The sequence below is a fragment of the Charadrius vociferus genome, unplaced genomic scaffold (genome assembly GCF_000708025.1).
Source record: "Charadrius vociferus isolate BGI_N301 unplaced genomic scaffold, ASM70802v2 scaffold218, whole genome shotgun sequence".
In the NCBI taxonomy this organism is placed as follows: domain Eukaryota; kingdom Metazoa; phylum Chordata; class Aves; order Charadriiformes; family Charadriidae; genus Charadrius; species Charadrius vociferus.
In genome coordinates this window covers 2,409,354-2,425,802 of record NW_009650084.1, presented here as the reverse complement: position 1 = coordinate 2,425,802, position 16,449 = coordinate 2,409,354, and the positions used below count along the sequence as shown (strand labels likewise).

At 41.7% G+C, this 16,449-nt stretch overlaps 1 protein-coding gene across 1 annotated transcript in view; it reads left to right on the top strand.

The window, feature by feature from the left end:
- Window positions 1-16,449, top strand: part of COL4A2 (collagen, type IV, alpha 2) — a 165,993-nt gene that overhangs the window by 60,064 nt on the left and 89,480 nt on the right. Inside the window, exon 5 of the mRNA XM_009892158.1 lies at window positions 3,252-3,332. Within this exon, the coding sequence (XP_009890460.1) occupies window positions 3,252-3,332 (81 nt within the window). The remainder of the gene's footprint in view (window positions 1-3,251; window positions 3,333-16,449) is intronic.

The window sequence follows — 16,449 nt, the reverse complement described above, 5'->3', positions numbered from 1 at the left end:
CCGAGAAATCTGTTTTCCTCAGAAAATAAATACATGTGGTACTTTAAAACTACATTTTCCGTCACTAAATTTTAAACTGGGCTTTTTGCATTTTCATTATTGACTGATACATGTCCATTTGCTTTCCCTTAATCTCAGTTGTGTGCCCATGTGTATAATTGTTTCTGACAAAGTTTTACAAGGGTCCTTAACAGATTTATTTCTTAACATTAAAAAACATTTAAACTGTAACATTTTATACTGTAACTTCCCAGTAATGTCAGATTAAACAACAGTGCAATGATCTGCCTTCAAGAAATTATAAACACTCATAGATAATAAAGTAGAAAATGCTACATGTGACTAAAAGCTCCCAGAGTCACCGCACTAGCAGTCAAGAAGTGGAAATTAAGCAATGAGGAGAGGCCAAGTGTAATCCAGAAGAGATATATGAATGCTGGTCTCAAGTGTTCTCCCATTATGTTCCCTACCTTTGGAGAGTTCTTCCAGATTTTTCTGTTCATTATCTGAAGAATCTTTGTGCATAAAAGGACATAAAATGAGAAAATTGAAAAAAAAAAAGCTTCCTAAAATTGTGGAAGAAAACAATTGTGTCCCTACATTAGCTGCTGGTATTGTTATAGCATGTAAATTAAAATGTTGGATGGTGGATAGTGGATAGTACACAAACAATAGACCTTGAACTTCTTCCAGTTGAAATAAGTATTAGCAGCCTTTTTTTTTTTTTTTTTAAAGTGCACAAATATCTTGCCATAGTTCTGATTCATACTCTATTTTCTCCTTAGCAACAGTTTACCAAATTTAGAGTCACTCTTCTAATTAAGAAAGAAATAAACTTATTGTTCTCCTTCTTGTTTTCTCAGTAGGCGTAATTGAAAACTCACATGATAAAATTACTATATCTGTCAGTCAGTTACTGTTAGGCTGGGATATATTGCTATTTACAGCTCCAACCAAAACAGATCTCTAAAAGTTCAGAATTGATTCTTATTAATGGCAGCACTGCTTAGCACACTGCTTCTTAATGAAGACCTGCGTCCTGCAGAGGAATATGTTCACGCAGGCCATACATCAACATGGTGTCCATAAAGATGTATAGAACTATTAGTAATTTCTGAAAAGGAATTGAGGGGGAAACTGTGAAATGAAGGATCCTGAGGAAGAGATGCACATTACATTTGCAAATAGGTTAATAAGAAAAAAACCCACGGAGATAGGGAGTTTGCGATCATTCAAATATTTAACTAAAAAATGGACCCAATCTCAGCAAGCTGCTGGAGTTTATAAAACTGTCTTGACTTATTATTTCCTCTAAACAATAGCCTAAACATAAAGCAGAGTTCATTACATGACGTAGAGCACTGTTACATCCGTGAAATAATTTCCTGAGTCAAACACCTAACCTTTAAATAGCTCAGGGCATGCTTTTAGTTCTGTGGACCTCCTTTATCAGTACGAAAAGCCTGCTTGTTTCATTAAATGTGAGAATTAAATATAAACCGGAAACAAAGGTATTTTAATATATTAAAATAGTTAAGATACAGACTTGAACCCTCTCATGACAAACATAAAAACTTGTTATAGAAACTTTGTATTACTGCTTGTCATAAGATTGAGAGCTTGTTGTACCAATATGACCAAAGGAGGACTTAGGCAATGCCTGGTACCTGGTCCATACCTTTTATTCATTTGGCTCTCAAGGAGCAATCCGAAGCCTGGAGCTGTGTTTCCAGGTTCTCAGTAGTGTCACAGCAGAGGTGGATACCTGAGAACTGTGACCCAGCAACCCCAGGTGTTAAGTAGAGGATTACTTAGAGCTACATGAAAAATACTAAGCTTGGCAGTGTTGGTCCCTCTCTGTGTTTTAGCTGCTTGAGTCAGGGCTAGAGGCAGGAATGGCAGCATCACTGCCGATTTAAGCAGCAAACAGCACAGTGGTTCAGAGCACCCATCTTGTTTCGGGGTCTTGTTTATACCCCTGTCACCTTCCTTCCAAGGGATGGCACGCTCAAGCTATGAAGGAGGCAGGAAGGGTGATGGGACCATTTGTCCCTGCCACAGAACAACGAAGGATTCAGGGTTCTTCCAGCCAGCAGGGGAGCAAGCGACATGGACCCTGACTCTGTACCCTACAGCTGGGGTGCCTTGAGGTTTTATCTAAGGAGCAGTGCATGGGAAAATTAGCAGCCACCCTAAATGAGGGGCTGTGGCTCCAAGACGTCCTTCCTGTGGCCACTAAACTTCAGTCCTTCTCTCTTCTGGCTCAATTAATTATTTGCTGTGGGGCAAACCAAGTTCAGAAATAGTGATGAGAAATCCCTTCGTCCTTTCCCAGATTACTTACTAGGCTGCTGAGGCACTTCCAGGCGTTCCAAATGCTGGGCTTAGGTGGGCCGCAGGCTGGTATTCACAGTATTCCTAATTATTAACTCACAGTTATGAAAGTCAGACTGAAGCGTGCACAGCATCTCTGCTGTTCATGTTGCTGACCAAGAGTGACTGTGACTGCGGCATTTCGTGCAGGCAGTATGTGCTAGGTGTAATCTGAGCTCGCCTGCCTATTGAAGTCCATCCAAGGATTTGCATGGAGCAGTGCATATTTTGTGATCAATGTATTTATGGCCCAGGCCAAGGTGGTTCCGGACACGCAGGAGAGATGTAACTGCAGCCACCTACTTAACCTAGGTCTGACTTCTAGGTCACGGTAGTTGGTTGCTAGCAAGTTTTAGGTGCCTCTAGAATAGGCAGCTGTTGAAGAGGAGAGGGCAGGAGTTTGGCTTATGATTTTGAACATGATACCTACGTCTTCCTTTATTCCATCCATAAATATTTTAAAATACAGCAACGATTTAGAGCATGCATAGAAGGATGTGCTGCATTGTGACCTAGGACTTAGTCCATGTCCCTGAAGAATCCAAGCAGCTGCACTTTTGTGATACGATATCTGTTGCATGTGTCAAAAACATGAGTGAGATACTGCTCAGCATGTAGTTGCAATGTTTTGAAAATGTGGAAGGAAATTAATAGAGTAACATTATATTTCTTGATGCTGGTCTCCAAGAACTGGAAAGCCACTCACGGCTGCTTCGAAGCACAAATTAAAGAAGTTTCAACTGGAAGTTGTAGATTTGATCCTTGTCTTTGCTTGGGCAAGTTCCCAGCGAGTCTGCTAATCAAAGCTTATTGTGCTTTGCCAGGTGTTGTAGCTGATACCTTGTAACAATTCATTTTATGTGTGTTCTGGTTTGCAGGGTGGAAAGACTTACACGGGACCATGTGGAGGAAGAGACTGCAGTGGAGGATGTCAGTGTTTCCCTGAAAAAGGAAGCCGTGTAAGTAACATTTTTTCCTGTAAAACTTTCTTGATGGTACCGGTTCAACACTGTTTGCTACAGGTGGACTTGGATCAGACTGCTAAGAGTATTCAAACAATTATTCTTTTTCAGGAAAAAGTTATTGTTGTTTCATCTTACTTCCACAAGAGCTTCTAGATTTGAAGAAATACTTTGCTAGCAGGTTCTTCTCTCAAAGATCAGGGCCAAAGGACTTGATGGCCATGACTAGCTGATCGGATCAGAATTTTAGGGATGCTGTGTGCTGGAATATCACTGATTTATGTGTCAGTGATAAGTGAATATGAAAAAAATCACTCAGTAATGTTCTTGAAGTCTTTCTAATGAAATGGTATCTGATGAAAAGATACCCCATGTATGTGAATTACATTAAAGCAGAAGGGATCCAGGCCTGCAAAACCTGAAATCTCTGCTGGAAGGGAACCACTTGGGACTTCTGGCGTTAGGTTGTTGATGATAATCTGTTCTTTGTTTTGGGCAGTAGTGTGGAATGAGGCAGAGGAAGGGAGATGGGGTGGAGGGGATTAGCCACCTGCCACAAAGAGCTCCAAGAAATAGGGCAGTTCCTATCCTGTATGGCATGGAGCCCTGGCTGGCAGGCTCCTTCTGTACAGCTTGGTCTTCTGCAGCTGAGACGGTGACTCAGCCTTTTCCATCCACCCATCTCTAAGAATAGGTCAGGCAAGAGATGCAGCAGGTCATATGCTCTTTATGCTATCACAAACCTCGTAAGATTTTTTAGTTCTTTGCCTTCCCTCCATGCAGCAGGCTCTCAGTTCCTGTTCCCATCGCATTCCTCAAGCTTGACTCTACGTCTGAGCAGAGGAAGAGGTGGTAGGAAAGTTACAATGTAGGTGGGAGGCAAGGAACGCTCTTGTTTACAGCCAAAGTCCCAATGTCTCCATGGAAGTCAGATGATCCTGGGGTTACCATGCCATGAGGACTGTAATGGTTATACTACCATCCCCTGACCATGATCTGCTCACAGTCTGCTTTCCATTACAATAACCTAATGGCAGACTGATGAAACTGAGCACAAACAAGCCCTCCCCTGAGACACAGCTTCTGGTGGGGCTCCCTCCAGCCATTACTGCCGTACGCTCATCATCCAGCACATGAAGTTTGGTGAGTGCCTCCTGTCACTTACCTCCAAGGGCACTGAAAACCAAAAACTAATGCTGTATCAAACAGCTTCAAATATGACATTACTATGTCTTTTTTCAGTGTCTTTTTCTTTTTTTTGGTTCTGAAAGCAGGGCATGGATGTACTTGTTCTCCACTAGAGTTCATGAAAGTAGGTATCTGTCGAAAAACTACCAACTTTTGTGACTGAAATGTCTTTCATGTTCCTTATTTACTGAATAACCCTTAATTTCAAGTTACCAAGTCTGCAAGAGAAAAGAGGTAGCTAAACAAAATTAATTGCATAGGTTAGAAAAGCTGAAAATGTTAAATTACCAAAGTAGACAATTAGTCAGATGCCACTGATGAGAAGCTCCCTGTGAGTTGCTTAGTATCTAGATTGGGAGTTAAGAGCAGATTTTATGTACTCGCTCGCCACTGCCACTCTTTGATTTAGCTCAGGGAAGTAAGTAACTCCAGTAACTAATCACAGTGGCCTCCCTTTAAATAGACACTAAAAAAGAGAAAAGGAGGATGTTACAAAACGTAAATTATATTTTGCTACTGTGGTTAATTGTGCAAGATGTGAAGGAGTATTGGGGAAAGTGATTTAAAGAATTTTATAACACTTCAAAAAATGTATTTTAATGCTCTGAAATGATATACCTCATTCTGAGTCAGCATACACTGCATGCATTTTGTGTCTGCTGCTGTCTTCAGATGTCACAACCTCTGTTAAACATCTGGTTTAAGGAACATGTTTGGCCTTTAGAGACTAGTCAAATTTGGCGTAGCTTCTGGTCTCATGCTAATCCTCAATGGGAATATTTATTTTCACAAAACCTCTGTATAATCTGGCACAACACACGTTTTCTGTTTGAGGTGACTCATTACATGCACAATAGACATATTGCATGTTTGCACTTGTAAGAATGCCTGAAGCAGTCTGTCAGAGCCTGCTTCTGCAGGGACTCTCCATGTCGGGACAACAGAGCTGTCACTTGCAGGGCATTGGGAACTCAGGTGGGAGCAGAGCTGCGAGGGTCTGCAGCCAGCTGTCAGCCCTACCATCCCCTGGAAATTCACCTTTTGTTCATGACAGGTCTCTCAAAACCAGGCAAACAAAAGCACTTTATTTGCATTGCTGCTACAGAATGCATATCAGGAGCTGTTGAATGAAATAAATTCGTTGGAGCAGTAAATACAATTGCAAACTGTGAAAGTGGAGAAGGTCTGAAGAAATGCCTTCTTTTTAATTTGTACGTGCTTCTGCTTCATTTTCTGTCTTTGTTTCAGTTACAGTCTTAAAGTACAGCATTTAAATAAAGATGCTGCTCTTTACTTGTTGCTGAATCCCATGGCTTTTGTTTTTAAAAAAGTGTTTTTTACAAAATATGCCTGCTGATACCTTCTGGGGGCTCTGTGCTAGAGGCAGAGAGGCACTGTCTAGATGTGTGAGGATTCAGCTAGGCTTTGGTGATTTGTGCCAGATCTCCAGATGCAAGACAGCTGGAAGCCCTGTGCTTCTGTCTACACTGTTTTTAGTTTGGGACTGATAAGGTTAGGCATGAAGGTACAGGAAAGTTGAATTGTGTTTCATACGGGCAGTTTCTAGGGACAGAAGGCCACCTAGCACAGATTAGTGCATGCACCTAGCAGGCCTGCTGGAAAAAAAGTATGTGTTTTTAGTTTTTCCTCCATTCTTTTTTGGCTGGGCTCAGCCCTGCAACTTTCCTGGGGCTCAGACACAGCTTGACGAAATCCATTGGGGACAGGAAAATGAAAGCTTTGTCAGCCCGCTGTGGCTGGGGGGGAGCTCCTGCAGCAAGGCAAAGGCAGTGGCTAACCTCTACTCTCCCATCTCTCATCAGAGCTGCTCAAGGGGATGTGGGGTCACCTGCAAAAGGCACTTTCTGCCTCATTCCCAGGAGGAAAACAGGTCAAATACAAATGTTCAGAGAATCATAGCACATTGCTGATAACCATGTTTGCAACTCACAGCAAATGCTGAGCTGTTGCTTGGAGAAGTTTCTCTAAAGGAATGTCTTTCTTGGGCCATATACAATCCCCTTGAAGTTCCCACCTCCTGTCTCGCTTTTGAGTTCACACTTCAGAGGAAAAAGAATAAAGGGAACTTCTTCCATAAGACAGGTTTTTTCTAGTGTCTAATGACACTCTAGTCTTTTTTCTTTCTCACTGCAGCCTAGTTATTTTACTTTAACCTAGGGGCATATTTACTGTTAGCTGGATACAAATATCCAGTCTATCTAACTGTACCTTGCACCTATGCAGGTGGTTGGAGCTGGGGCTGCAGGATCCAAGCTTGGGGACCAGCTCATCCTCATCTCCCCTTCTCACAGCTGGCAAAAAGCCCTGCCGAATTGCAGCGAGAATCGAAGCTCCTACAGAAGTGTCCAAATCCACACAAAAAGAAACCATGGTATAAGCCTCAGTGGAGGGCACAGGGTAAAAAGGGAGAGGGAAGACAACAGACTCATCTACTCCCTAAGATGAGACAGACTCATCTTCTCGTTTTCTCCTAAGACAACTTCTCCTAAGTTATTCTCCTAAGACAACTTCATCTCCCTAAGCTACGTGTGGAGAAAATACTGTAAGGGGTACCCAGGTGCCTGAGTAAGAGGGAAAGGAGAAAAGGGAAGCACTGATACAGTATTGAAATTCTGTTTTGAATGAAACAGAAACCCTGGACTAAAGGAAAAAAAAGACCAACCAACCAACCAAAAAACTTCTGGTTTCTTCCTTTTTCCTCTAGATTTTTATTGCAACTCCTAAAATTTTGAGATTTATAGTTCTTTGCAAACCATATATTGGGCAGAGTATAATATATGCATAAACATTAATGCACTTATGTAGGAAATGATAACTCCTTTCAGTACAATGGCCAACTGTTTGACCTATTGAAGTTCATAATCAACCTCACTTCATAATCGACCTAGATCGCTTTGTAGAAAGTGGAAGTGAATAGAACTCTTTTTGATCTTTCTATAGAGTGAGAAAATGCACTCTATTGAAATCTCACTTTGTACTTTCTGTCTGAATCAAGCATCTAACAGTGCTTGAGCCACTTAGCTATTGTTTTTGCAAGGGGTTGCAATAATGGGAACTGTGAAATGAAAAGACAGCTTCGTGTCCCCCCATAAAGGCCACATTTTGACAATGCCTAAACATTCTTTTTTAACCAAGACTGACATGAGGGTTCACTATAACTCCTTTACAGATATCTGTTTTACTGTTTTTGCTAATACAATGGCCAAGGGTAGGCTGTTACCAGTTCACCTATAATCACTTTGGTCTGCTTTTGGGTGCTATACAATTGTGAAATCTAGTGTCTGATCTTTAATTACAAGCATTTTCCATACGAGTTTAAATCTTAACACATGCACTAGATCTAGCAGATGTTTTTCACCATAATTAAAAAAACACAACAAAATACAATGCTTAAATATTCTAAAGTCAATTCCATTCTTATATCTTAGGGAAATGTTTAAATCCAATAAAATCGTTTTATCAATGGTTAGTGTAGTTCTGCAATGTCACAATTTAACTGGCTTATAAGCTGGTATAATGGCAGTAGCTCCTTTGTAACTCTTGGTGAGTCTAAGTTGATATATCTGATGAAATCTGATATTGTACTCTATTTTTACAAATTAAGAACATAAGACGTGTCTTCTCAAATTAGACTGGTAATTCATCTAGCCCACTACTCTGTCCCTAATGATGGCAGTAGGAGATGCTATTTATGGGGAGCGCAGAGGTCTGGCAACTTTCTGCAGTCCATTTCCCTTGTACCCAAGATCACCCTATTTATACGTTCCTTCAGTATCTGTGTTCCTCCCTGAATTTGTGTAGTCCTTTTTTGAAGCTGCTGTAACTCTGTGTCTTCACAGTGTCCAGTGGCACCAAGGAGTTCACTACTCAAATGATATAAAATTACTGTCTGACCTGTTCTAAGCCCATCTCCCTCTGGTTTCATCAAGTACACCCTATTTCTAGTCCTGTATGATTTGGGAAGGAGCAGTTCTGCGTTTACCTTATTCATTGCTTCTCTAATTTTGTAAACCTCAGTCATATTCTCTCTCAGCTTTCTCCTGTCCAAAAGGAAGAGTCATAACTTTTTAGGTTCTCTTTTGAAGGCAACACTCCAACCCTTAATACCTTTATTCTTCTCTCTCTTCTGTGAGAGACCAGAACTGTACACAGCACACAGGATTATGGGTGGACCAACGTCTGTCTTTTAAAAACAAATTGACACCCTTTGTTTTCTTCTCAATACTATTCTTGATGCTCCCCTACATTGAAACCTATCTACCCACCCAGTTTGGTGAGGTCCTTCTGGATCTCCCAGCACGGCGGGAGTTCACCAGATCTCCCCATCCCCCATCACCAGCATGGCATTTAAGAACCTGAAAGAGGTTGGTATCATCTATAGACTTGGATGTTTCATGGTTCAGTCCCTTCTTTAGCTCACTGTTGAAGTCTTTACTAAAAGCAGTTCCAGCACCCGTGTCTGAGAGAACCCACTGCTGTTGCATCTCCATTTTAAAATGTGACCATCAAGGACCATTCTTGTCTTCCTATCCTTTAACAGCTTTCAGGAAGAGAGCACCTCCCTTCCAACCCCAAGGGAGTTTATTTTAAAAAACTTTGGTGAAGTACTTTGTCCAAGCCATTTTGAAAATCCACGTACGTTACAGTCACTAGGGCCTGCTTTACCATGCTTATCCTTGGCCTCAGTTATTGTATTCTTTAAGGTAGACTACTGCTTGGCCAAGCAGGAGAGTCAGACAAACTGGCCCACAGCTCCCAGGGTCTCCTCTTGGACCTCTTTTCTGCTCAAGAGTTGGTTGGCACAAGCCTGCTGGCACAGTGGCAGTTTTGTAATGATGGGTTACACAGCTTGGCCAGCAGTTCTGCAATTTTATACTTGATTTCCTTCAGAAGTCCCAGGTGAACGTCACCTGCTCCTGGTCACTTAGTAACACCTGCCTCTATTTTATCTACTACTTCCTTTTTACTTACCTGAAATTAATCTGGCTCAAAGAATAGCTTGGATTTGGGACGTTCTCAAACACATTCAGCAGTAAAGACCTGGGCAAAAAAGTCACTAAGTTTCTCTGCTATGGCCTTATTGTCACCAAGTGCCCCTTATAAGTCTTTGGCACAAAGTGGTACTGCTATTGCCCTTGATGGCTTCTTGCTTTTCTTTAAATGACTTTTTACTATTGGCTTGATCTTCTGCAAAATATTCACATTCTTTTTTAGCCATCCTAGGTGCCGTTTACTCTTGATTTGATTTTTATCGGCTTTCTTGTTCGTTTCAGCTTTTTTTTAGATGCTAACCTTTTTCCCCACAATAGCCTCCTTAGCTTTTTTTATGAGCTGTGCAGGGTTTTTATTGAACTGTTTTACTTTCTTTTTGATATGTGACACATAGTTTACTGGGACTTTTAATACAGTGATTTTGAAAAGCCTCCAGGTTGCTTTAGGCTTCTTGCCTTTTTGACTGCTTTTTTAGGTTTCTACTATTTTTGTGATTTTTATGTGTTTCCCCTTCTTGAAATTGGATACCTCTGTGATGTATTTGTTTGGCTTACTCCATCCCACTACAGCATTAAGTTCAATTATATTGGGAAACTCTTACAGAGCAGTTCTCCCACTAGTACCTCTTGAAGCAGGTCCTGTGCAGCACTTAAGATTCACTCTGCTCCAGGAGCATCCTCACGCCAAGCGGACATTATAATCAGCTGGAGATTAGAGTTTATCAAAGATTTAATCCCTCATTCCAAGCTGACTATCCACCTTCCCTCAGACTGACACCCTCTAAATAATTGTTCAGTCAACATCAGGGTTTTTTTTTTGGTGGTGGCCATGTAAGGGTGGTCACAGCAGAGATGGGACTACGCCACCACATCCTGGCAGGACCTGTTTCTTTCCAGCTCAGCCTCTCTTGCCTCTAAAGAACAAATCCAGGACTTCTGCTAGGACCAGAGGCTACACATATAAAACCTGCCTCCTGGAGCAGCAATGACACCTTGCACTCTCTCTGCCACAAACTGAGTGATCTCTGCTCTGTTGCTCAGCTTCTGCCTGCAGAACATGCCCAAGAAGCCACTCAGCAAACACCCAAACGTGAATCCACCACCAGAAGAAACACCAGTTCACAAAGTTTACATCCTTGCAGTGGCCTGCCCTCACTTGCCTTTCTCTTTTTGTTCTTAACCTTCCTTAGACAGAAATGGTTTGAAAAATGTCCTATTTGCTCTCCATTGTTTGCATACACAAAGCTTTGGGAGTGAACTTGAACATGTATCTTCTGAAGTATTGTCAGATTCTGCACTAGAATGGATATGAAGAGTGTTACCATAAAAAAGTGTTTAAGAGTGTGAAGCTAAATTCTGCTTTCAGATACAAGAGCGCAGTTCCCTTTTACACACGTGTTTGAGGGTACAGTTTCAAATGCATGCTTTTGTTTATGTTTATACTTTCAAAACACTGCAATAGGAGGTCTTGCCAGCATACATAAATCCCTAAAGTCTTGATGTTGCTCCATAGGCATGTAAATCTTGGGCTTAAGACTTAAGTGCACAAACTGTTAGCAGTAAATAGACTCATAATCTTCAGAGGTAGCTACCGAAGGCAGGCAGGGTACAGGTTTGCTTGACAGATCTTGAACTTGAGTCAGTCTGAAACTTAATGCCTAGTTTATGACCTAATGTTTTACTTAGTGAAAATTTCTTAACCTGGGCTACGTTGACTATCAATCAACCATGTAGCTGGATACTCATGTTGGTTGCTAATTGCTGTTCTTTAGTACATTTGTCCTAACATATTTTTTTTTGAGTGAAATATGCATGTTTCCTTTTTTTTTAGCTCTGTTTATACATGTTTAATCAACATCAGAGATCTTTCTGAACTGGTGGACTGAGGCTAGATAACTTTCCCATGAGCAAGAAGCAGTGAATCCTCCTTCCACATATGCATTCTACACAAAACCTGAGATTTGGGAAGAGTCAGTGAAAGGCGTTCTTCAGAATCACTTTCAAATAAAATTGCAAAATATGTAAGAAAAAGCAGGATGTTTTGTTTCAATACATTTAGGAACGCAATTACATTTTCACGCCAAAATCACATTTTCATTTGTAAATATTCAGAATATTGTAAAGAATGTTTAAAATTACGCATGTTGACCAAAAAGGATTTTTGCCCTCTTTTTTATTCTTTTGTTTCTTTGCAGAGCATTTGTGCTTCAGCCAGATATGAAACATTGTTTGATTCCATAAATAACCTTTAAAAATTATATATATTTGTAATCTAGAGGACTACAGTATTGTTTAGCCCATCCCCCACTAACAAATTGCACTCCCTGTATTTGCTCCAGCCCTGAAAGCAAAATTCCTCCAAAACCTTTTTCAAATCAACTGTACAGGAGAAAAAGAATGATACTTGACTGAAAGGTAGTCAAAGGGACACATCCACCTTTTTACTTCCATTTTCAACTTCGTCTTTTAAAACTTCCCCTGACTGACATACATTCTCTCCAGCAAAATAAGTACAGGTGTACAGCATTCATACAGATACTGTACTTTCTCTCCAAAGCCCCTTGACCTAGGCTAGATCTGTGCCAATACTTCCCCTATGAGCTTATATCAAAAACCTTTGCAATCTCAGCTGGTGTGATGAGAGAACAATTCAACAGCATTGGACAAAGCTCAAGAATTCGTATAATCAATCAAACTGAATACCAAGGTTGTAGTTTAAACAAAACTGTGACTGAAGTAAATGTGCTGGATTAACTCTATTTGTAATGCAGATTCAGCTCTTGCGTTTGAAATGACACCATTTGATGCCTTTTGCATTACCTATGTATTCCGTTGATTTATGGGTTTGTTACACTCAAATAAGAAAACTAATCTTACAGCAGTTTGCTAATAAATTGAAAAGGTAGGTCACTGGTATTTTAGGAATTTATTTTGAGGGCAGCATTTTTAAGAGTGCATTTGGACATCTGCATATAGTGGTGCAGAGTCTAGTTGGAGGTCAGTAACGAGTGGTGTCCCTCAGGGGTCAGTACTGGGTCCAGTCCTGTTCAGTATATTCATCAATGACCTGGATGAAGGGACAGAGTGTACCGTCAGCAAGTTTGCTGACGACGCAAAACTGGGAGGAGTGGCTGACACGCCAGAAGGCTGTGCTGCTTTACAGCGAGACCTGGACAGGCTGGAGAGTTGGGCAGAGAGAAACCTAATGAAATTCAACAAGGGCAAGTGTAGGGTACTGCATCTGGGGGGGAATAACCCCATGCACCAGTACAGGTTGGGGGCTGACCTCCTGGAGAGCAGCTCTGTGGAAAGAGACCTGGGAGTCTTGGTGGACAACAGGATGACCATGAGCCAGCAATGTGCCCTGGCGGCCAAGAAGGCGAATGGCATCCTGGGGTGCATCAAGAAGAGTGTGGCCAGCAGGTCAGGGAGGTCATCCTCCCCCTCTACTCTGCCCTGGCGAGGCCCCATTTGGAGTACTGTGTCCAGTTCTGGGCTCTCCAGTTCAAGAAGGACAGGAATCTGCTGGAGAGGGTCCAGCAAAGGGCTACAAAGATGATTAGGGGATTGGAACATCTCTCATATGAGGAAAAGCTGAGGGACTTGGGTCTTTTTAACTAGAGAAAAGAAGATTGAGGGGGGATCTTATTAATGCTTATAGATACTTGAAGGGAGGGTGCAAGGGGGATGGGAACAGTCTTTTTCCAGTGATGCCCAGTGATAGGACAAGAGGTAACGGGCACAAACTTGAACATAGGAAGTTCCATCTTAACACAAGGAGGAACTTCTTTATTTTGAGGGTAGTGGAGCACTGGAACAGCCTGCCCAGAAAGGCTGTGGAGTCTCCAGTCCACACTGGAGACATTCAAAACACGCCTGAACGCCGTCCTGTGCAACTTGCTGTAGGTGACCCTGCTCTGGCGGGGGAGTTGGACTAGATGATCTCCAGAGGTCCCTTCCAACCCTGACCATTCTGTGATTCCGTGATATCACAAATTTGAATGAGAGATGGAGGAAAAAGTAAGAGAAATCACAGTAAGGAATCAGGAACCATTTTGTTGCAGAAGATAAAAGAAGGCTTAAAATTTAACTGTAGAAAATATAACTGTCATGAAGAAATAATAAAGAGAAAACTCGTTGGAGATGAGTCGTGCAAAATTAACTTTGGTCACAATAGCTGATGCTGGGATATGAACCCTTTGGATATAATTCACAACCATTTAAAAATATCACCATATACCTAAAAAAAATATTACTATTTACCTAAAACTAAAGAGCAATTTTTTTTTCCTTCCTGTCTTCTTATGAAATAGTGGAAGTATATTTTACCTTATTTAGAAAATAAGTACCTGCAGTTAATCAATTTCATGACTGTCTACTCATCTGTAATCCTTGCACTCATTCTGGTCAATAGTGTCTGCACAGCACAGTACATTCTCATGTATCACTGATATTTTTGTTTGGTTTTCACATATGAATTACACTTCATTACGGAAATGAAATGCGCTGTCAGGATTGTTTTAGGACAAATATCAGGCTTTGACTTCTGACAGTCAGACAGTGCAACTACTGCAGAAAAATATTCTTTGTGCTCTTGGCCAAGTTTTGCAATTTCTGCTTACTGTGAGCAGGAGTTTAAAGAACGTGCAGTGGGGGGATGATGGCCTTGCTCTGTAACTGGGTAGCTCACGCAGGCATCCAAGGGGGATAATCCAGGTCATCTTTTCGCGCTTAAATTACACTCTAGAGAGTGTAAATGGTTTCTCATGACATGTGTCCAAGGCTTTACAAGTTTCTCAAATGGTGCTTGTTTCTATTTTCTGTATTTTTGTCACATGGGAGCAAGTAACATTGACCCATTTTCCTTTTGTCTGCTTTGGTAAGTACCAAACTATTAGTGGAATCCTTTGAGTCTGACCTGGAGAGACCAGGAATGTGGGAATGGGCAGGCTGTCATCACGAACAGTATCTGCTGAGGCAGACTGAGCCTGTTCTCAGCATTTTCTTATTGACACTTAGGAGAATAAATGTTCCTTATTTACCTCAGTTTGTACATAAGGTTTCTGAATACTTTTTAGTATCTCTGTGTAATGAACAGGGTCATTGAAGTATATGTAAGTGCTTCCATTACATTGATCTGGAAAAGAATGACAAGCATTAAATTATCTTAAAATTCGACATTTGCTTTGGGAGCATGCAGAAAGAGGATCTGGAAGGATAGAAGTCTATGTTTTAAGCATGGAGAATGGCTATAGACAACGAATAAGATACAAGCCCAAACAAATAAAACATCCATGCAGCCTTTTTTCTTCCACAGTCTAAAATTATTTTTCTATGAAAAAATTATATTAGTCTGTCGGATTCCTTTCCGTCTAGTACTATCAGAGGCACTCAGTGAAGAAAAGCTCTTTGGCTTTTTTTGTGGATTGTTTTTTTTTTAGTATGGGTCATGGTTGTTCAATGAAATTCTGTGTCTAACTATTGCTTATTTTATTAGTTAGCAAAACTAATTTTTGCAAATATAGTATCACTTGTTAAAGAGATATTATCAAGCCTTATAACTTGTTTAAAAGCATAGTATCAGTGTAAGAGCAAAAAAGAAAGTTCTTGTGCTTGCTGTCCTCCCCAGTATGCATAGTGCTTCAGTCCATTCAGGATACAGCAGCCAATGCAGTCTTTCTACAGTCTAATAAGGACTTGGAAATGTCTGTATTATTCTCTTCTGATCCAAATGCTCCTTTTTTTCCCCCAATAAACCACCTCTTGCTTTTGGCTGTTTCTCAACTTCTAGATCCTCTACTTCTTCTCTGTTACATTTATGACCTCTCTATTTTCTGCTCCCAAGCACACAATATTTTTTCCTTTGCCATTTCACCACCATTTTTGTGTTAAAGGCTTCCCATAAGGGACTTCTTCCCTTCTTGGTAGCCTGGAGGAAGAATGAGAGAAGCCGGTTCTGGGAGATGAACTCTTCCCCCTGTGATGCGGGATGCCGTGGTCTTCACGCTGGTTGTGGCTGGCTGTGCTTGGCGGTGTTAGGATTTAAGCCCCTTGGGGCAGGAGCTGTTTGCGTGTGGCTGTTCGTATGGTGCAAAGAGCATTGCCAGCGCTTCCACGTTAACGGCAGAGGTAGCAGCACGCAGAGGGGCACAGTGACATCTTCTTTCCAGTGGACAGGGACTCCAGAGGCACAGGGTGCAAAGGCACCGCACCGTGCTGTGGGTGTTGGACCCATATATGTTCATTATTCCGGTATTTAGTGAGGGCATACACTGTCATGCAGGTTTATGGGCAGAACATATTTTCCACAGGAAACTCTTCAGTTCAAATATGACTGTGCTGCTACTGCAGAGTATCCCATACCACCGTGAGACTAACGCCCTTTCCATTACAGAGCACGCTCCTCCATGTGCTTGGCACACATGTGCAGTGTAACGCTGTCTTGAATCCTTTCCCATAGCTTTTATTTTTCTTCATTTATATTTGCTAGGCACTTTGTACGTTGGCAGAGATTGTTGGGACCATTCTCCCACCATCAGCATACCCAGCAGATGGGACGGGCTTAATTGCACAAGACCAGCCTTGTCCTTCTCCAACCTCTCTGCACAGAGTGGGGCTGCAGGATAGGGGAGGGGTGGCCTCCCCCTCTGTGACAAGGGACAGCTTCTGGTGCTGTCCCCTGCAGCCCCTCCACCTTAGCTCCTGCCATCAGAGCAGAGCCAGAGATAAACGCGCAGGCTGAGGACAGATCCATTTGTTTTTCTTGTTGAGACAAAGCCTCACAAACCAAACTGTGGAGTTTGCACTCCGCTAGCTGGTACCTGGTGCTGCCAGCAAGGTCTTGACTGCACTGTACGGCTGCGGGCACGTAGAACCGCTCAGGATTGCCTGAGCCACAGCTCCCCGCACAGGTC